Consider the following 20,797-nt stretch of genomic DNA (forward strand, 5'->3'; position numbering starts at 1 on the left):
AACTAATAATTTGATAGTTATTTGAAAATTTCAAAAATTAATAATAAATAATATCGATAACAAAGATATTGTTAATACATTGTATATGCATTCAGCTAACACAGATTACAGATAACCTATATATCTATTTTTAATTTTATTGTTCTATGATGCGATATTTGTAATATTTGTATTGACGGAAGTGGTAAAATTGGAACTACTCCGTTCAAGTTGAATAAACATTTTTCTCTAATAAATCTTTGTACCACAGCTCAGAAATAGTACTTAATCTCTCAATAATCAGGGTGAAAGTACCCAAATCCCAAGTGATCGTTAAGCAATCACATTATTCTAATATGGAGCAAAAACCGAAAGAAGTAGTTGATCAAGATTTGCAAGAAGAGGGTCAGTTTGTTGTTGATGATGTTAGTAAAATAATAAAAGATGCTATAGAAAATGTAATTGGAGGGAATGGTTATCAGCAAACCAAGGTCAACAATTGGACAACTGCTGTAGTAGAAGCATGCACATCTGAATTGACCAAACTTATGAAACCTTACAAATATATCGTCACATGTACAATAATGCAGAAGAATGGGGCTGGTTTGCATACTGCAAGTTCATGCTATTGGGATAACAATACTGATGGTAGTTGCACAGTTCGTTGGGAAAATAAAACAATGTTTTGCATTGTATCTGTTTACGGCCTAGCCATATAATAATCAAAAGTAGAATAATATATAAGATGCACTTACTTGTACTAATAGCAATTGCAATATTATTTGCAGAATACTTTATTTTAGAATTCAGTTAGTTTCTACGATATTATTTATTTTATGTTTGTATTTCTGCAGTGATACTTTAGTTAATGTACCTACCTTCAGATAAGTTCAATTCAGAGATAAAGTTTTAGTTTAATGGAGTCATATGAAAATATTTTTATTAATTATGTAACTTCAATGTGATAAAGGAAATAAATTAATGAGATTAAAATATATTTATCATTCGTTCTCAATTAAAATATAATATTTCGTTTTATATTAAACTTAATTCAATACGTCTAAATAGAAACTTAACAAAATTATAACATAGAAGATTGACTACTTCTTCTGTAATAAATTGCTCAATAATTCATTCCCTCTTTCTATAGCTTGTATAAGTCTTTCTCTCTGGTGTTGCTTTTTTTCTTCAGCTTTTTCTCTCTTGTGTGTTGCTACTTCAATTGCTTCCACAATTCGAGAAAGATTACTATTTATTTCTTCAGTATCCAATTTGAATATTTGTTTAGATGAAATTTCTTCATTATTAACTTTGACATTTTCTACTTCAGGGTTTGTTTCACTGGTATTCAATTTCAATTTTTTAGTGGATGGTGGGCTGAAATTTTTTTATGTTATATAATAACAACTTTACAAACGACAAATAGGTCCCATTTACACATCATTGTTTTTGTCACTATAACTAACTAAGCACGTGTCAAACAGTACCTATGAACATGCTTGTAACCCTGTTTCTTCTTTATCATAAACGAGAAAATTGTGGACTTTGAAGGTTATTTATTATCATTGTGAAAGTAATGTTTCAAAATGATCTCACCTAAATGAATCGGTTCAACACGATTTTATGATCGAGAAAGTGATAGTGACTATGACAATGACAAATAAATATGGCCTTTACTCACCTAAGAGAAATTTCTGAGAGGTCTAAATTTGTATCATTTTGCATACAACTCATCATTTTCAATATATCTCCAATATCCCTAAAAAATATCGCAGTGAAAGATATTAAGTTTCAACATAAAAAAGGACTTACTTTTCAAAAGGTGCGGAGAGGTAATGTGATTTCCGTTTTGTTCCAAGAAGAAGCCCCACTCTATATGATCTTACTAAACTTTTCCATTTGCTCTCAACTTGGTTAATATCATAGTTATAGCCGTTTTTCTTCAGTTTCTCAGCTATTAGTGTCCACATCTGCTTCATACTTTTGATTTCTGCTTTGAAAACCAGTGGCCTTAGTTTCCTATACATTTCGATAAGAATTTTAGTTGAGTCATTGGGCCATATAGCACAATTCCTTTCTTTCGGAGTGGTGTAATTAAATTCTTGTTCAAGTTCTCGTTTAACAGTTGTGTCATCATTTACAATAACTATTTCTTCCTCTTTATCATCTATCACTATATTATTAGTCAGCTTTAGGAATGTGTTCTTATCTAGACGAATCAAACTTCCTTTTTTCGTGGGTATATTAGAATCTGATGAAGTGTACTCCTCGCCATCTAATGAAATGAAATAGTATGGCAACGACATTTAAATAAAAGCAAATTATGACGACTCACCTGCAGATTTTAATAAATAAGCATTATCCTCAATTCCAATATATTCTACTGGAATTATTTTATAAACTTTTCCTTTATCCATATTCATGTCCTGCTCTAAAACTAATAATAATGATGAGGGAGTGAAATGTGTATGTTTTCATATTCAATTAATAATTATTTTTAAATATTCAAAATATAACTTTCAATTAATTCATTGATACATAGATAACTTGTGAAATTGACTTACCTAAACACAGATATCAAATCTTTGCGGATCAAGTTCGTCTTCAGATTAGTTCGTTCAGATCAGATCATCCAATCTTCGGTTCATTAGGAATGATTTATAACTAAAAAGGATTTTTTCATTTAAACTATTATACCCCTATCCGATATTCGAAATATATAAACATTTGTTAACCGACTATTTCCAACAGCAATTCTTGCGTTAACCTAAAACAAATATACTCCTCCACCAAATTACGCTGCTCTTCTTACTCTTTATCTTTACTCTGTAATCAGAAATATCTGAAATTAAAAAACAGACTAGTAATCTGTGATTAAACACAGAACAACACAGATTATTTTAATCTTTAATATAATTCTATGATTTGAAGTAAAAATTTGGTATTTGAATGAAAATATGTCCACTTAAAATCAAAAATATTCTACGGTTTTCAAAATTTTTGAACTGATTTGCTGCAGAAGTAAAATATTGCGTTTTAACAAGTTGTGTAAAGTTCAGATCATGATCATATATATAAATTAGTTCTCTATGATCAGTTTGTCTATGAATACTAGACTACAATATAACCTTAAATTTTTTGGATATATAATTTTTCTTAGAACATTAATGATCTATATTCTAAGATAATTTTTATACAATGATAAAATTCAGAAAGAGTGAAAATATATTTTTATAAAGCAGGAAGCAATTTGTCCTCATCATAAGAATTTCCGAATAACAATATTTGTTTCCAATATCCTTCTTCATCGTTATTTTTGTTTAGATTTTCTTATTTGGAAGGGAGCTTTTTTCTAAAATTTCCCATCTATATTCAATTATTCGTTATTAAATTCTCTAAATAAATCAATAACAATGAATCCTCTAACGTAAGTGAAAAATTAATCAACTTCAAAGAAAAATAATTTAATTTGAAATATTTTGACAGGAACATGAAAAATGTTACTAAACTTAGTGAACGAGAATTGCACAATAATAGCAAATCTTCTTGGCATGACCAGTATCGAGACAGCGCTTGGATATTTATTGGTGGTCTTCCTTACGATTTAACTGAAGGCGACATTATTTGCATTTTTTCCCAGTAAGTCCTTAAAAGAGGAATGCTTATTGAAAATAATATATGAAATTAAATATTTCACATTTATTTTTCAGGTATGGAGAAATAGTGAACATTAATCTTATCAGAGACAAAGATAATGGAAAATCTAAGGGATTTTGTTTTTTGTGCTATGAGGATCAAAGATCTACAGTATTAGCGGTAGATAATTTGAATGGTATCAAAGTTCTCACTAGAATTTTAAGAGTTGATCATGTAAGTGAATATAAAGTTCCTAAAGAAGGTAAACAGACTAGTGAAGAAACTAAAAAGTTATATAATGAAGGATGTGCGCCAAAAGCCTTTGTACCTGTTGTTAAGAACCCATTAATGGAAAACCCAGAGTATAGAAGAGAAACTTTAGCTGATCAAATTCAAGCAGACATAAGATTACCTGCAAGATTACCTATTCGTATAGAAGTAAAGAAAGAGATTGATTCAGATGGACCTATAACAGTAAGTATATATGTTTAAACCTACTTAAAATAATAATAATAATGAATAAGCCTTTTCTATTGTAAATGTAATGTATTTCAGGTGAAAACTGAAAAAAAAAAGAAAAAAAAATCAAAGAAACATTCTACTAGTGAAGATAGTTCAGACTCTGATAGTAGGAAGAATAATAAAAAGAACAGAAGACACAAACGATTTAATTCAATTTCAGAATCGGAAAGTGAAAATGGTAAAAAAAGGGATCGTTCACAAAGTGAAGAGAGGAAAATCAGACACAAGAGATCAATAAGTGAAGAACAAAGTGGAAAATCAACAGATAGATTCAAAAAAAACATGAAGAGAGAAAGAAGCAGATCACAAAGTTACGATAAAAAAAAGAAGAGGAGAAGTAGATCTAGAAGTGTTGAAAGGAAATCAAGAAGAAGCTTATCTAGAGATGAGTCAGATAGAGGCAGCAGAAGGCTTTCAAAATCTTATAAGAGTAAACGTGATAAATATAGGAGATCAAGAAGTTGAGGAATAATCTTAATTTAAAAGAATTAATCTCAACACATATATGATATAAAGACAGATTCTTTATGAAAATATTAGAATATATGATTATTTCCCTGTTCATCTTTTCTTTTTGAATACCATTTTCTAGATTTGACCATAACAATTTAAAAAAGCTTCGAAATGAAATTTAGAGCTTCTGTTGAAGTTTTGAATAACTTACTTTTTCCATGGACTTTATATACAGACATATTTTCAGTGAAATCAGATTCTGAGATATCATCATTTTTATAAAAAAATTATATTTCATCTACCAATGAAATGCTCTGCACTAATAGGTATTGTGGGGCCCCAGAAGTTGTCAAAGTGACATCAAACTTGAATTTTCTTCTATGAATAGTAATTTTGCAAGTTTGCAACACAGAATGTACTAAAACTGTCGAAATCATATTTTTTCTTCTTCTTCTTCAACCACCACAGTGGCTACTATGAATAAATTTAGACTAACAAAACAATTTTATAGAATAAAGAAAAATTTAAAGTCTATTGCTTGTTTATTTTTAAATCACGACTGTTCTCAACATACTCCATACAAAACTCGGAGATGGGTGTATTAATAATCCTCGCACTTCCCAAGCACTCATCGCCCCTACAGAACACAGCATATTGTCCGGGAGTGACAGCCCTCTTAGCTGAATTCAAATGAACAATCAAACCTTGGGGACATTCAAAAATGGTACAAGGGACCCAGTCATGAGAGTGTTGAAATTTGAAATCGCATTCCAAAATATCCTCTTCTTGTAGTTCCTTTGGTTTTTCCGTAATCCAATGAGGTTTACTTGTAAAAAACAACTTGGTATATAGAAACGGGTGGTCTGTTCCACTTCCCTAAAAATAATGCTTTCATGTTCATTAGGAAATTTCCCTTCTTATGATATTATTTTATGAAAATAAAATTTTCTTACTAAAATTATCGCGTTATTATGAAGATGTTTTCTTGCTGTATAATAAGCTTTAGGAAAACCAGGTAACCTAGTTCTCTGTCCTAACGTCCATTGATGCAGTCCCTTATGTTGGCCAACAATTTTTCCTGTATCAATATCGACAAAGTCTCCTTGTTTGTCCTCTATATACTAAAATAGCATGTGTATTTAGACCTCTAGACAATAATAAATATTTTACTATGAAAATACAATTTCCATACCTCCCCAATAAAATCTTGAAAATCTCTAGTGCCAATGAAACAGATTCCCATACTTTCCTTTCTTTTTGCAAATTTTTCCAAGTCATTTTCCTGTGCTATGGTTTTTACTTCAGACTTAAGGTAATTTCCCAAAGGAAACATGGTTCTTTTCAAAGCCATTTGTTCAACTTGACTTAAAAAAAATATTTGGTCCTTCTTAGCATCTCTTGCTTTCAATAATTTTGCAGCTTGATGGAACAATAATTTGTTATTCAATGAAAAAAAGTCTTTTCATTAAAATTCTTACACTTGTCTGGAGAATAATTTTCTAAAAATGGACCAAAACTGGTACGAGCATAATGACCTGTAGCTAGAGCATCTGCTTTCATATCATTCAAGGCATATTTGTGAAGATAATTGAATTTGATTTGACGATTACATAAAATATCAGGATTTGGTGTTATTCCATTCTGGTAATCTTTTATAAATTCACTGTAAAATATATTATAAGTTGAATCATTAACAATGGATTTATGTTTTTATTACAGTACCAAAAGACTTCGTTCCAATAATGCTTGACAAAATTCACTTTATGAAGTTTAATTTTTAATGTTTCACATAAACTAACAGCATCTGCATAATCTGCGTCTGAAGAACAAAAACCCTTTTCATCAGCTATGTCCCAATTTTCCATAAACACTGCTTCAACAGTGAAACCTGGAATCTTGTGTAAGTGAATCAATGCATTTAATTCATTTCTTCTTCAAACCTTTCAATTTCAGAAGAAGAGCTGCTACTGCACTATCAACTCCTCCAGAAACTGCTACTGCTACTCGATTGATTATCATATTATGTTTGATTACTTATTTATTTGTATAAAACATTTCAAAATTCAAATTTGTGTAATATAAATAACCTCAATATTTATAGAGGTTATGATCAATGATCATAGATCCAAAAAAAAGAAAATTACTGAAAAATAATCAAGTCAAAAAAAATTTCCTCAGTCGCTACATTTTTCTAATATAAACTTAATGTTTTCTTTTATACAAAGCCCAATTTTTGGTAAACTCATTCATTTGAAAATTATTATAGGTTTATTATTATTAGGGTGTTATGTGGAACCTATCCACACATTCTAAAGAAAAATTGGTTATTTACAAAAATGTAAAAATATAAAGCAATCTATTTGTTTTTAAAAATGGTCTGAAATGATTTCTCGGGTGGAAAACTTTTTCAGAAACAAGTGCCTTTCATAGATAGGAAAACTTGGCGGATGAAGAGAGATAGAAATATAACGAAGGGGAAACAATAAACAAACCCGACCTTAGGACTTTCTGAGAGTCGATTATTTTTATTAAATTTTCAACATTCATTTCATTACTAACAGAGGATGACCTAAAATCAACTTCGCCGAATAGTTAGATCCTATTTTTAAGTTACAAAATATCAGTCTAATCGAAGATATAGAAATAAACGGAATTAACAGAAGTTCGCCCCTCTTCCTTGAAATAAACAACAGCATCAGCTTTGCAATAATTAAGTTGCCGGATTAGTTCAACCAAGCCGAAAATGTAACAATGGAACAAACAAGTGATCGTTGAATGATAACAATTGCAGGCAAAATGCTGGAAAACATTAATAAACATTTGATTTTCAGTGTTGTGTTGGTTTCAGTGGTGAACTTAGGTTTATCAGCAAACAATCAGAATTTTTTCGATGCAGGTAGATGAATTTTCAATGATACGCAAATTTCCCGTGTCAAGTTTTTTTTTTGTATCCATTCTATTTCTATTAACCATTCTTTCATATTACTGTTTGCTATAATTTTGGATTAATTAACTAACTTCTGCATGTAAAGAAAGTTTGGGGCTAAACAATTAAATTGATTGAAATGTATGATTGTGCCACAGTTTAAATACTCTTCAATCAGTTCATTGGTTGAATTCAATTTTTTCAATTATTAATTAACCTTTTCAGTTGCAAAGGGCTTGGTAGAAGCAATTATTAATTCAATATACCACAAGTTGGATAAACTTTTATTCACTATTCATACTATTGAACTAGTGATTGCAACTCAGTGTTTAAATATTATTTCATATAGCATGCAACTAAGAACGAAGGAAAAATGGACAAATAATATTAACACAAATATTTGAAATTGATATACAATTTTATAGAAAGGTTCAATTTTCTAAATTCCATATCTGTTTTCCTTGATACCAAGTATCTGTGTATCAAAGAAATATGGGACAATATAGTATTTTCATACACTTTGATCTTGTCAGTTCCGGACAATATTGTTATTGTTATGAAAAATGTGTAAGATAATTGTAAATCTTTTAAAGTTGAGCATCGATCATTGCCCTTGTAGATTTAAATGAATCTGTGTAGGAAATATTGTTGTGTGTTCATTTGCATGGACTAATTGGAATGCTCTTGTTTTTCAAATTCATACAATGTATAGTAATAAATTAAATATATAGTAGATAGCGGATATATAATTTGTAATTTGAGAATTCAGGTTGTATAAGAATCATAGAAACTATCCACTGAAAGACTATCTTGTTTTTCTTCATCTGTGAATTTAATATTCTTAAGAGGTGTGTAACAACTATATAATATCAAAAAGTTTAATCAAAGAAATAATTGCAAATTTCTGAGTAGGACCTATATAAAGTAATGATATCAGCAACTAGTTCCCTTCTGAGAATAATGATCACCTCTTGAAATACCATGAAGATAAGTCTTCAAGGTCAAAGGGATGCTGACTCCGAATTGCTATTTTACCACATTTCGCAACCAATTTTATCAATCAAATTTATATAGTGAAATTAATATCATTGAGATATGGAAAGCGACTACTTAACAAAATCAACAGTGTGGTCCTATTGAAAATTGATAATGGTGTTCAGCAAACCTATATTGGAGTCAAATTATTTGGTTGGCAGACGGAGTATATTCTTTTCCAGCCGAACAAGAAGAGATTATGTATGGAAACCAGAATAATGACTTTATTCCAGAAAACTATAATATATTATATTTGCATGAGAATGGCTTGTAGTTTTAGAGGGCATGTAGCAGATTTCTTTGAAACATGTGTTGTTGTTGAATGTAGAAACTGCAATAACTGCCATCATTGTCTTACACAGGTAAACATTTTGGAAAATTGAATATATATTTCATATTATTTCGATCAAAACGGCTTGTATATTTCAAGAATAGATATAAAAAATTCAAAACGAACGCGTTTGCTATTGGTTGGTCAAATTAGCTAACGTATTTTGGTCATAGAGTAAAAATTGAACACTCCAAGCTGTTTTACCTTAATACCAAATCTGTGTTTATTGTCATAGAGCAAAATAGAAAAATGAATTGCGCATGAGCAAAGCGCATGTTTTTTAAGATCACAGCAGACAATATTCTAATAAGAACTGCATTGAATTTCTACACGCGATAACATTGTTGTAGAAGCGTTGGGTTGACCGTTTTAAAAATCCCTTGGAATTGGGTAAGGTCACTATAACTTCTGTTATATACCTACACTAAATTTCATCAATAATAGACGTCAAAATTTCATGTTTGTGTATCAGCGAAGCTTGTGTAGTGGATTTTATATTAATTACTAACACGATCCTTGTAGAATGGTCTGCTTTTTCATTTCGAACAGATGGTACCATAGAAAATTCAAAGATTATTGGAAAAGTAATACCCAATATTTCCATGAGAACAAATCCGTTCGGGTTGAGGTTTTGCATGCTTAATAAGAATAACAATTTTATGCTCCGTGCAAAATTTCGTGGTGATAGCTTGTTCAGAACCTTCAAAAATTCCCATTGAATGAAAAGTTTAACCTAAGCACCGCTTCGTCCATAGAAAACGAGTGACACTCCCATCCTCGGCCGGTGTCGTGCAACTGGTCAAACGTTCTTCTTCTTCTTTATCCCATACGGTCCTACCCAATCTTCAGGGATAATTTTCCTAAAAGACTAATCTAACCGATTTTCCGCTTCCAGCCAACTGCACCAGTTCCCAGTTCGCCTGCAAAAGCGACCGTAGCTGCATCCCGCTCCACTGGCGGTGCGACTCGCGTGTCGACTGCGCCGATGGCAGCGACGAAACGCCCGACTGCCAGAACGATCGCGATTGCGGCCCTGAGAAATTCCGGTGCAAGCTGACCAACAAGTGCATCCCCTCCGGCTACTTCTGCGACGGCGAGAACGACTGCGGGGTCTCCCCTTTACACGGTGAGGATCTGTCGGACGAGGAACCGAAGTTGTGCCACCAGAGGGCGCGCTGCGGCTGGAACCACGCCCTCTGTCCGGACAGCACCGAGTGCATTCACCTGTACAGATTCTGCGACGGCAAGGGCGATTGCCCTGGCAATAGCGATGAGTGGGATTTCTGCAGGAATGCGACCGATACCTGCAGGGGGGCAGATTGCGATTCCTCCTGCGCACCTACGCCGGACGGACCGAAGTGTTACTGCCGGAATGGACAGAGGGCTGATGGTAGTAAATGCGTGGATGCGGACGAGTGTGAGATTGAAAATATCTGCGCGCAGGTCTGCAGGAATACCGTTGGGTCGTATGTGTGCGACTGCATCTCGGGGTATAAAAAGGATAAGAAGGATTGGGCTAGATGTCTGGCTGTTAATGGTGAGTTTATATCTTTATAGTTGTGTATTATTTAATTTTAATTTATTTATTGGAACGAACATCTTTAAAAGGATGTTCGGTATGAGTAAACCGGCTGAAACCGCGACGTAAGGAAAATGCGTTATGATTCCTTCAGATGACCCGTCTGTTTTCTATAGAATATAGAATTTTGATTTCTAATATGATATTATATCCCCTGTTTTTTTCGCAGTACCAGAAACAGAACCTCCTTCCCTGTTACTCTCTACGATGTTCAACATCCGACATGTCGGTACAGACGGAAGCAAATGGCCTGGTAACTCCACCTACAATATACTCGACAGCAGAGCCTTAGAAGTCATTCACAGGAATCACACGATATGCTACATCCACAACAACATGACCAAGTCAGACATAGTATGTGCAAACGTTAACAACCTGAACCAGAGATGGGTTTTGAAGCCCTCCTCGAATCTGATAAACCCCAACACGATCAAGCAGATGGCCTTCGATTGGGTAGCCGAGAATTGGTATTTCTTGGATTACGACAGAGAAATCATATACGTATGCAACAAGAACCTCTCCTGGTGTTCGATCGTAGTCGAAAACAACCTGGGAAGCCCCAGGGGTATGGCTTTGGACCCTACCCGAGGCTTTTTGTTTTTTACTAGGTGGGGAGTATCCTCACCTGCTTTGGAGAGTTGTCTTCTAGATGGAAGTATGCGAAAAGTTGTTGTCGAACATAAAATTCTCTACCCGCACAGTATAGCCTTGGATTTGCCAAACGGAAGGTTGTATTGGGTGGATAACTACCTGGATCTTGTGGAGAAGGCCGATTACGAAGGAAGTCACAGGAGCACCGTCTTGAAATTGAACAACACGTTTACAAGATTTAACAAATTTTGCGGTATAACTTTCTTCGAAAATAAGCTGTACTTGTCGTCTGAAATGAATAACAGTATATTGGAGTTCGATACCTTGATATCTAGCCATAGGGTTATTGTGCAAGACATAAGACAGCCAAATAATATAGTTATTTTTCACAGGCAAGGACAACCAGATCCTGAAGGTGAGCTACATTTGATGAAAAAGTCTTTATGAATAATATTAGCTTCTATACGACTTAGTGATCATTTTGATTTTCGTTTTTCTTTCAGTGCACCACCCTTGCCAAGATCAAGGAGCTTGCGACCACATATGTATTCCTATGTGGATAGGCAGCAAACCGGTGAAGAAGTGCATTTGCTCTTCAGGTTACAAACTTGACTCCAACGGAAAATGCTCAATCTCAACTCCTTCTTCATTTCTACTTGTCTCAAAGTTACAACCCTCTCTAATTCGAGGTATAGACGTCGAAGATGGAAACGAAACAATACTTCCGTACTACTCTGAAGGCATGCCTGTATTCATAGATTTTGACGCTAAGGCCAAGACTGTTTATTATGTCGACGTCCAAGGACTTTCCATCGACACAGTGGCCATCAACAACATTACGAAACATACAGTTCTGAAGAAGATGGATCGAAGAGTCGATGGCTTAGCCTTTGATTGGATGTCCCGGAACCTCTATTTCACGATGAGCGAACTTGGAATTGTGGGTGTTATGAAGGCGGACGATGTCGCCATATCTAAAACTTTGATTCATAACACTCTGTATTACCCAACATTGATTTCGTTGGATCCGAAAGGTGGTATGATGTATTGGGCGCATTGGTCCTCTATAAATCCGCTAGATGGCAAGATCTACTCCACTCATATGGATGGAACCAATAATAATCTCTTCATCAAAGATGATATCTACAAACCTAACGGTTTAACCTTGGATCTTCAGGAGAATCTTTTATATTGGTGCGATCAAAGCTTGAATAGGATTGAAAGCGTAGATTTGGATGGCAAGAATAGAAGGATAGTTTTGGACCTGGGTACTCAAAATCCGTTGGGGTTGTCCTCCGGAGTTGGTGGTGTGTTGTACTTCGCCAATCAGCTCAAAGGAGCTGTGATGTCTTACAGGAACGGTACCATCAGGGTTGTCAATGATGCCAATTACATGATTAGGGATATTAAATTGTTCGATCCTCGATTACAAAAAGGTAAGTGAACCACGTAAAAGTGTTCTGGTTATTTTTCTGTCGAGACAGTATAGGTTATATGCTTGGAATTATTTAAATCTACCCTTGTATTGTCGATATCAGTCTACATCACCTCGGACAGTCAGATCACGCTGAGATCCCTGGAATCGTACTGCCAGGGGTCTCTGTTGACCTGGGAGTGCCGTAACACCATAAAGCAACTGGCCAGAGGCAATAAAGTCACTCTTATGTGGGTACCAGGGCACTGTGGTGTTGAAGGAAACGAAAAAGCCGATGAACTTGCAAAAGTGCATCAAGGTTAACACATGCTGGACCTGAGCCTTTCTGTGGGCTAGGAACAGACCAATATAAGACAGCGGTTCAGCAATGGGAGTTGAATAACAGGATAACGCACTGGAAAAATACTCCTAGACTTACTCAAGCCAAGAAATTCGTGGTGATTTCACCTACCTACGCCAGAAAGCTCTTGAAGTTGTCATGAGCCAGGTGATGGTGGGACTGCTGACCGGGCACTGTCGGTACAAACATCATTTGTACCGTATGGGAAAGTCAGCAGATGAGATTTGCAGGCTCTGTGGATGAGAAGCAGAAATAGCCGAACACATGGTATGCAAGTGTCCAGAGCTGGCTGGCCTAAGAACAATCCATATGGGGAAGCAGGTCCTGGATATCCAAGGCCCCTAAGGAGGTTGTCAGTTTTATCAACGCCATTGACGACCTCCTTGAGTTTCCATGAATGAGAAGGGTAGAGAACGAAAGATCTACATGGTCTCAGTTCCCGGAAGGCATACCAAGCCACAACGACCCCAGTTCAAATAATAATAACAGCTCATAGTAGAGTATTCCCTGCCAATCCCACCATCAACACCTTCCCAGTCGTCAATCCTGGCTTGGTCACTGTCTGGGCCGCTTCGGAGGGTTCTCTGTCGTAAGTGACCCATTTCTCATCTTCAGTCACCATCCGCTCGAGAAATGGGTCGATTTTGTTGCGATTCAGCATTCGGCACATAAGGTTTTTTTTGGTACATTACGAAATTACTTATCCCTAACCTAATATCATAAGAAGACAACTACACAAACACATATTTCATAATCACGCCATCTACAGGACAAAACGGCTGTTCCACCAACGCGAACAAATGTCCTCAACTCTGCCTATCCACTCCAAAGGGACCAACATGCGTGTGCCGCGACGGTTACGACTACATCAACTCCACCTGCGCACGCTCTAAGAACTTCACCTCCCTCAAGGTCGACCTGTGCCCGCCTGATCACTTCCAGTGCGTCTCCGACAAGACCTGCATCCCCTCCAGCTACCGATGTGACGGCCAGCCCAATTGTCGAGATGGCTCTGACGAGGAACTGCTGCCGCTGGGCCCATGCATGAACGTGATGTGCGGCCCTGGCGAGATAAAGTGCGACAACATCTGCATCATGAAGGACTGGCTGTGTGACGGCGAGAAGGACTGCAGTGACGGGTCAGACGAGAGCCCGACCCTGTGCGAGCGAGATTGTTCGCCTGGACAGTACAAGTGTAAGTCGTCGAACCGCTGCATACCGCAGGAGTGGCGCTGCGACTCGCAGTACGACTGCGGTATCGATGATCAGAGCGACGAGGATGGATGCGGTGAGTACCATTTCTATTTTTTTCGATGCTTTTATTTCATGGTGGGTTTATGCACCTTTCCTAAGAACAGAAACTAAACCTAAGAACTAAGAATTGAACAAACAAATCAATGAGGGCGTTTATACACCATTTTTAAGAACTAACATTAGCACTAGAAAGTTGACCAACTTTTAACTAAGAACTAATGGCTTAGGTAAAAGATAGAAGTGCGCGTGCGTCGCATAGAATTTCAATATTAACAAGTACCAGTTTCTATCATTTTATGTTCCGTTATTCGTGTTTATCGATAAAAAGTATAAGGTGTATCTGAAAAAATTAAATTTAATTTTTTTAAAATCAATATCAATGTCAAACATCAAAGTAAAGAACAAATAGAGAGTAGTACGAGCACTTGCGCATGCCTCAACTAAGAACTAACAAGAGAGTGCATAAACGCCACTGAATTCTTAGTTTTAGTTCTTAATTCTTTGGAATTGTGCATAAACCCACCATTAATCCACTGTATCTATTTGATATAAAACTTTGCTTCCGCCGTTTTGCAATAGATGGCTGTAGCGATAAGTGGTAGTCGAAATGAATAGTTTGTAGATGTCATTCAATGAGCTAAGGTATTTGTTAACATAACGCCATCGAAATATTAGTCGATTTGTGTCTGCATCTTGAAGTTATTTTCGATTAAACATGTCAGCTTACGAGCCAAATTCTCGTCATTTGCGGGAGGTTTTGATTTTCTGCTTTAATATGAAAAAATCTGCGGGTGAGGCTCATCGAATGCTTTCAAATACCTATGGCGAGATCGTTTTAAGTGAAAGAATCTGCCGAGAGTGGTTTCAACGCTTCAAGAACGGTGATTATGACGTCGAAGACCAGCATGTTGGAGGAAGAGAGAAGGTTTTCGAAGATGCAGAATTGGAGGCAATACTTGATGAAGAATCGTGTCAAACGCAACAAGGATGGACAGGATCATTGGGAATGACGCAACAAGCCATTTCAAAACGCCTGAAAGTCATGGGAATGATTCAGAAACAAGGAAATTGGGTGCCGTACGAGTTGAAGGTGAGAGATGCTGGAAGGCGTTTGTTTGCTTGTGAACAGCAGCTTGCAAGGCATTGACGGAAGGGATTTCTACATCGCCTTGTGACTGAAGACGAAAAATGTGTTCATTAGGATAAAACCAAGCGCAGAAAATCATGGGGATGTCCCGGCCAGGCTTCCACGTCGAAGGCCAAGCCGAATATTCATGGTTTCAAGGTCGTGCTCAGTATTTGGTGGGACCTGTTAGGCGTACTGTATTATTAATTGTAAAAACCGACTGAAACAATCACAGGCGATCTTTATCGAACGCAATTAATGCGTTTGAGAAAAGACAAACGGCCGCAATACATTGAAGGACGTGATAAAGTGATTTTACAGCATGACAATGCTCGACCCCTCGTTGCGGAAGTGGTCAAGACCTATTTGGAAACATTGGTAAGTCCTACCCCACCCGCCGTAATCTACAGACGTTGCTTCAACGGACTCTCACTTGTTTCGATAAATGGCACACGGCTTGGCTTACCAGCACTTCCGGCCTCATGAAGAAGTAAAAAATTGGATCGATTCAAAAGATGACCAGTTTTTTTAACGCGGGATTCGTACGCTGCCCGAAAAATGGGAGAAAGTAGTGGCCAGCGATGGACAAAACTTTGAATTATAAATATATAACCAGTTTTTTTTACAATTGAGCTCCGAATTTCGAAAAAAAAAACGGCGGAAATAAAGTTGTACGCCTATGAACAACGGATAACGTTAATCATTCCTGTCTATGTTTCAGGATCCACCTCATGCGACATAACCGAGTTCACGTGCAAAAATAAAATGTGCATCCCCCTTAGCATGTTCTGCGATGGCAGGAGCAACTGCGCGGACGGCTCCGACGAAATCGACTGTTCCAGCTGCGATCCCGGCAGTCAGATATACTGCGCCCCCTTGAGTTCCTGCCTAGCCGTCAGCAAACGTTGCGACAACGTAACCGACTGCCCCGACAGGTCTGACGAACAGAACTGCGACTCCAGAGTGTGCGAGGCGCAAGAGTTCAGCTGCACAACCAATGGAGAATGCATACCGAAGGTGAGACAACGAGATTCATTTCAATTACACGCACAATTGATCTACTGGTGCAATTGAACTACTGTTAAATTTGAACTACCGACACAAACGAACTATACGGTTGGTTTGAAGTATGTATTCATTTGAACTAACGAGTCGATAGACCTATTGTCACAAAATAACTACAGAGTTGTACATTTGAACCACATGTATAATTGTACTACTGGTGCAAATGAACTGACAAAAATGCGAACTACCGACTCAATTGAATATTAGTGCAATTGCATTACCGGTAAAATGGATATTTCAGTATGTTTGAACTTCTGAGACAATTGAACTACTGGTACAATCGAACTTTAAGGTCGACTGGAACACAAGTTCATTTAAACTACAGAGTCGGTTGAACTATCAGTGCATTTGAACTACCGACAATTCGAACTACAGACTCAATTGCACTACAGGTGCATTTGACCTACCGATATGGTAGATCTACTAGAAATTTTAACTGACTTGACGTTCGGCCTACCGATAAATCAAACTGTAGAATCGATTGAAAAACTGGCACATTTGACCTACTTCATCGTATAGCTTGAACGATGTCGGCCTTCTTGTTACAAATCGATTTATTTTTGGTAGGAGTTCGTCTGCGACAACGACCTAGACTGCACCGACGGTTCTGACGAAAAGGAATGCCCTACTGACCACCTCAGGAATGACACTGCCAACTCCAACCCCAACGTGACATCCAAGTGCGAATACCCGTCCAGAATGTGCGACAACAACACTAGATGTGTCTCCGTCAATCAACTATGCGACGACATATTACATTGTACAGACGGCTCTGACGAGAGGTTCAGGTGCGTCGAGAATATGTGCAATCAGACCTACGAGTGCTCCCACGAGTGTCACAACACTCCCGAAGGTTTTATCTGTACCTGTCCGGATGATCTACACCTGCAACCCGACAAGAAGACCTGTTTGACCACCCATCCTTGCGAGGCTTGGGGCGTTTGCTCTCAGAAATGCGTGCAGAAAGGATCGAGATACAAGTGTACATGTTTGCCTGGTTTTTATCTGAAGGACGACGGGTTTACGTGCAAGAGTAGAGAACAGAGCACCCCTTACGTCCTGTTCAGTAATAGGCACGAAATAAGAGTGGTGGACTTGCACACTTTCAACGTGAAATCGTTCATATCAAGTCTGAAGAATACGATAGCCTTAGATTTCTTGCATACGGAGGATTTGGACATGGTGAGTAATTTGAAACATTTGAGGTTAAGTTTCAATTTGTATTTAATCGTTTCAGGTATTCTGGACTGATGTGATAGACGACAAGATATACAGGGGATCCGTTGTAGGCGGTTCTTTGAGCAACATCGAAAGTGTGGTTCAAACTGGTCTGTCCACAGCTGAAGGCCTGGCGGTTGATTGGATCGGGCATAACCTGTATTGGGTGGAGAGTAACCTCGATCAGATAGAGGTGGCTAAATTGAACGGTAGCTTCCGCAGGACTCTGATAGCTGGCGACATGGAAAGCCCCAGGGCGGTGGCTGTGGACCCTAGAGATGGCTACCTGTTCTGGACCGATTGGGACAACAGCGCTCCAAGAATTGAAAGATGCTCTTTAGCAGGCCGAGACCGTAAGGTTATTGTGTACGTGGAGCAAATGAGGGACGGAGGATGGCCGAATGGTTTGACCCTGGACTACGACCTGAGAAGGGTATGTAATCAATTATGAACATATCAATTGGCTGTCATCGTTGTGTTGGGTTATGTGTCTATCGCATGATGATGACAGCACGTTTATCACTGGTTATCTGTACATCCAAACTTCTGCTAGTCCGATATACTGATGTTAACAATATTTTTGATCATAATTAAGACAATATACTCTCTTGGCGCAGGTATATTGGGTGGACGCCAAATCGGACTCCATCCAAACGACCAACTACGACGGTTCCGATTACCACGAGGTGATGAGAGACCACGAGATGCTCTCCCATCCTTTCGCCATAAGCCTGTTCGAGAACCACGTCTACTGGACGGACTGGCGCACCAACAGCGTCGTGAGAGCCAACAAGTGGACGGGCGGTGACGTTTCCATAATGCAGCGCACTTTGACGCAGCCCTTCGACATCCAGATCATGCACCCAAGCAGGCAGCCGGTGGATGCGCCAAGTCCATGCGGTAAAAACAACGGCGGCTGTTCGCATCTGTGTCTCTTGCACACGAATTATACGTATCTGTGCGATTGTCCGCACGTGATGAAGTTGAGCGAGGACGGGATGACATGTGTTGGTAAGAACGATGGATATAACATACTGATACCCTGTGAAATTTGTTTGTATCGTTACGTTTTTCGGTTACTTAAATCGGTACTTTCTACTAACACTAATTTATTTCAACAACTACATTAATTTATTTCCACTTATTTATATCTACTTGAGTGTACGGCACTGACTGTCGTTTACGTCGACACTGCCCTCCTCTGCGGTTTTCGTTGGTTTATATACCGCTGGCATCTCTCTCTAGAAGGGCTTGATCTTTCTATCGAGATCTCGATGCGTCCGGTACCTTCTAGAAAGAGGCAGTGGCGTAGGGCTTGCGAGTTCATTACAGTACGTTTCCACTCATTTCAGAAACTACTAGTCAGATTCCTAAATCCTTTCACTAACGAACTGTGGGAACTTCCGCAGAGGTTATGGGCCATTTTTGATTATCTACTATTAAAGGTACTATTTTTTCTTCCAGTAAACGAAAAGGTGCTCCTGATTGGAAGAGGCAGCGAAATACGAGGAGTGGACATAGAACAACCCTACTACCACACCATACCGACCATCAGCATGCCGGCGGTGCACAGTCCGATCAAGATAGAGTATCTGGCGCGCAACAACACCCTCTACTGGGCCGATTCTCAAACCAGCGAGATCAAACGATCAGGCCTTACTTCCGGACCCAGTGTTACTTTGATCGACACCGGCGTACAGCATCCCACAGGACTTTCCGTGGATTGGTTGTCCAACTTACTGTTCGTGTCTTCTTCTGCTGGCATTACAGTTTGTAATTTGGACGGAGAATATTCGACGAACGTCGTTAAAGGAAATGTCATCAGTGTTGCCATCTTGCCGTCTGAGGGTAAGTAACGTAACCTGTTTGGGTGTTCCATCCATTTCTTTCTGAGTAAGCTGTAAATGAATACAGCAGTTTATTATCCGGAAGAATATTGGATTATTGTTAGACTAGAACGGAGCCATGAGGATCCCCTTCAACATTTATTTTTGGTTTGAAATTCAATTCATAATCTCTTTAAGGTTGGCGGAAGATGTTCCTTCTTTAGATTGTAATCTTTTAGAAGCCTACAATCTCATTAATATTCAATCTATTTCAGTTTTTCTGGGGGCTCGTTCTCTGAACAGAGCGCTCTATCATTTCGCCAGGATATTTGGATTTTGCGATACAGAAAATTGAAATTTTCAGGGTAGGTTCGGATCTTGAATGTCGTGGTTGAGTTCGTTTATGGGCAAACTCTGACTATGGGTTTCCTAGTGGACGTTCGAAATTTCAAACTTGTATATAACCTAGTACAGAGCCTTGTGGAACACCTTCAACTTTTATTTCTAGTGGAAAATCCTACTTGATCTCATTGAATGTTCTCCATTTTCACAGGTGAATTATTCTGGATATCCCAAGAAGATGAAAAATATCGCATCGAGCGAAGTTTCATGGACGGGACGTCTAGGAGAATCGCGACGATGGACTTCGACGGCCCGGCTAAAAGCCTCGTTGTGGACGAGGACACCAAGAGGATATACTGGATCAGCGATTTCCAGATATTCTACACAAACTACAACGTTACCAAGGGTTTAGCCACCAAGCTGAAACTGACCAACAACTATTTAGTATCCGCTGCTACGACCTACAAAGATTTCATCTTTTACGCTGACGACGACGACCAGTCGATACACAGGGCGAACAAGATTACTGGTTTGGACGACGTCACCCTGCGCAATAGCACGGCTGACATCTTGTCTTTGAGGATCTACGACCCCGCTCTTCAGAAGGGTAGTCACCCTTGCGGGCTGAACAAGGGAAATTGCCAACACCTGTGCCTGCCCAGCTCGGCCACGACCTACAGTTGCAAATGCGCTACGGGCTATAAGACCGACCCGAAGGACCACCGAAAGTGTGTTAGCATCGAAGAGTTCTTGTTCTATTCCGTTGGATGGGAGATAAGAGGGATGGCCTTGGATGGTAACAACGAGACTCAGGTGAGTGGTGGTTACATTTTCGAGTACTATGGTCTTCTATTGGTTTTCCATATTGTTATGTAGCAGGTGCACAACTTTGCTTCCGTCGTTTTGCAATAGATAGCGGTAGGTGGCAGTCGAAATAAAAAGATCGTATATGTCATACAATAAGCTTAGGTATTTGTAAACATAACACCATCGACATATTATTCGATTTGTGTTTGCATAATAAAGCTATTCTCGATTAAACATGTCAGCTTACGAGCCAAATTCTCTCCATTTGCGGGAGGTTTTAATTTTATTCTTTAATATGAAAAAATCTGCGGCTGAGGATCATCGAATGCTCT

At 38.0% G+C, this 20,797-nt stretch overlaps 5 protein-coding genes and 1 long non-coding RNA gene across 7 annotated transcripts in view; 3 read left to right on the forward strand and 3 right to left on the reverse strand.

Annotated features, from left to right (window-relative positions):
• Window positions 1-166: 166 nt before the first annotated feature.
• Window positions 167-976, forward strand: LOC123675268 (dynein light chain Tctex-type). The gene has a single exon (XM_045610616.1). It carries the CDS (start codon window positions 336-338, stop codon window positions 696-698), a length of 363 nt encoding a protein of 120 aa, XP_045466572.1. The 5' UTR covers window positions 167-335; the 3' UTR covers window positions 699-976.
• LOC123675239 (trihelix transcription factor GT-3a-like) lies at window positions 958-2,799 on the reverse strand. Of its 2 annotated transcripts, none has more exons than XM_045610593.1 (5): window positions 2,544-2,799; window positions 2,315-2,410; window positions 1,792-2,254; window positions 1,661-1,738; window positions 958-1,356 (listed from the first exon to the last, which is right to left on the reverse strand). In XM_045610593.1, exons 2-5 carry the CDS (start codon window positions 2,400-2,402, stop codon window positions 1,080-1,082), a joined length of 906 nt encoding a protein of 301 aa, XP_045466549.1. In that variant the 5' UTR covers window positions 2,403-2,410; window positions 2,544-2,799; the 3' UTR covers window positions 958-1,079. The 2 variants fall into 2 exon arrangements, with proteins under 2 accessions (XP_045466549.1, XP_045466540.1); XM_045610584.1 differs by having other exon boundaries at window positions 2,315-2,416.
• A 277-nt stretch (window positions 2,800-3,076) lies between these two features.
• Window positions 3,077-4,699, forward strand: LOC123675232 (U2 snRNP component ist3-like). Its single transcript, XM_045610573.1, has 4 exons — window positions 3,077-3,406; window positions 3,466-3,618; window positions 3,690-4,089; window positions 4,171-4,699. The coding sequence occupies exons 1-4, from the start codon at window positions 3,393-3,395 to the stop codon at window positions 4,600-4,602; spliced, it is 999 nt and encodes a 332-aa protein (XP_045466529.1). The 5' UTR covers window positions 3,077-3,392; the 3' UTR covers window positions 4,603-4,699.
• LOC123675275 lies at window positions 3,428-4,968 on the reverse strand. The gene is made up of 2 exons (XR_006746774.1): window positions 4,802-4,968; window positions 3,428-3,625 (listed from the first exon to the last, which is right to left on the reverse strand). It is a non-coding gene; the product is annotated as an uncharacterized LOC123675275 (long non-coding RNA).
• A 145-nt stretch (window positions 4,969-5,113) lies between these two features.
• On the reverse strand, window positions 5,114-6,697 carry LOC123675199 (mitochondrial tRNA-specific 2-thiouridylase 1). The gene is made up of 6 exons (XM_045610516.1): window positions 6,531-6,697; window positions 6,313-6,478; window positions 6,069-6,253; window positions 5,783-6,009; window positions 5,544-5,711; window positions 5,114-5,466 (listed from the first exon to the last, which is right to left on the reverse strand). The coding sequence occupies exons 1-6, from the start codon at window positions 6,607-6,609 to the stop codon at window positions 5,122-5,124; spliced, it is 1,170 nt and encodes a 389-aa protein (XP_045466472.1). The 5' UTR covers window positions 6,610-6,697; the 3' UTR covers window positions 5,114-5,121.
• A 266-nt stretch (window positions 6,698-6,963) lies between these two features.
• LOC123675104 (low-density lipoprotein receptor-related protein 1) overlaps window positions 6,964-20,797 on the forward strand; it is a 42,013-nt gene continuing 28,179 nt past the window's right edge. Inside the window, exons 1-11 of the mRNA XM_045610358.1 lie at window positions 6,964-7,486; window positions 9,778-10,419; window positions 10,631-11,467; window positions 11,556-12,488; window positions 13,597-14,115; window positions 15,929-16,224; window positions 16,840-17,454; window positions 17,510-17,923; window positions 18,108-18,501; window positions 18,955-19,338; window positions 19,870-20,471. Of these exons, the coding sequence (XP_045466314.1) occupies window positions 7,366-7,486; window positions 9,778-10,419; window positions 10,631-11,467; window positions 11,556-12,488; window positions 13,597-14,115; window positions 15,929-16,224; window positions 16,840-17,454; window positions 17,510-17,923; window positions 18,108-18,501; window positions 18,955-19,338; window positions 19,870-20,471 (5,757 nt within the window). The 5' untranslated portion in view covers window positions 6,964-7,365. The remainder of the gene's footprint in view (window positions 7,487-9,777; window positions 10,420-10,630; window positions 11,468-11,555; window positions 12,489-13,596; window positions 14,116-15,928; window positions 16,225-16,839; window positions 17,455-17,509; window positions 17,924-18,107; window positions 18,502-18,954; window positions 19,339-19,869; window positions 20,472-20,797) is intronic.

The sequence above is a fragment of the Harmonia axyridis genome, chromosome 1, assembly GCF_914767665.1.
Source record: "Harmonia axyridis chromosome 1, icHarAxyr1.1, whole genome shotgun sequence".
Classification (NCBI taxonomy): Eukaryota; Metazoa; Arthropoda; class Insecta; order Coleoptera; family Coccinellidae; genus Harmonia; species Harmonia axyridis.

Bases quoted from the DNA above. Each gene is read 5' to 3' on its own strand.
- LOC123675268 (XM_045610616.1), top strand. From the start codon at position 336: ATGGAGCAAAAACCGAAAGAAGTAGTTGATCAAGATTTGCAAGAAGAG.
- LOC123675239 (XM_045610593.1), bottom strand. From the start codon at position 2,402: ATGAATATGGATAAAGGAAAAGTTTATAAAATAATTCCAGTAGAATAT. The intron at 1,739-1,791 runs GTAAGTCCTTTT...GATATTTTTTAG, and splicing joins CTCTCCGCACCTTTTGAAAA to GGATATTGGAGATATATTGA. The intron at 1,357-1,660 runs GTGAGTAAAGGC...AAAAAATTTCAG, and splicing joins CTCTCAGAAATTTCTCTTAG to CCCACCATCCACTAAAAAAT.
- LOC123675232 (XM_045610573.1), top strand. The intron at 3,619-3,689 runs GTAAGTCCTTAA...TTTATTTTTCAG, and splicing joins ATTATTTGCATTTTTTCCCA to GTATGGAGAAATAGTGAACA. The intron at 4,090-4,170 runs GTAAGTATATAT...AATGTATTTCAG, and splicing joins ATTCAGATGGACCTATAACA to GTGAAAACTGAAAAAAAAAA.
- LOC123675199 (XM_045610516.1), bottom strand. From the start codon at position 6,609: ATGATAATCAATCGAGTAGCAGTAGCAGTTTCTGGAGGAGTTGATAGT. The intron at 6,479-6,530 runs GTTTGAAGAAGA...ACAAGATTCCAG, and splicing joins TCTTCTTCTGAAATTGAAAG to GTTTCACTGTTGAAGCAGTG. The intron at 5,467-5,543 runs GTAAGAAAATTT...CATTATTTTTAG, and splicing joins ATAATAACGCGATAATTTTA to GGAAGTGGAACAGACCACCC.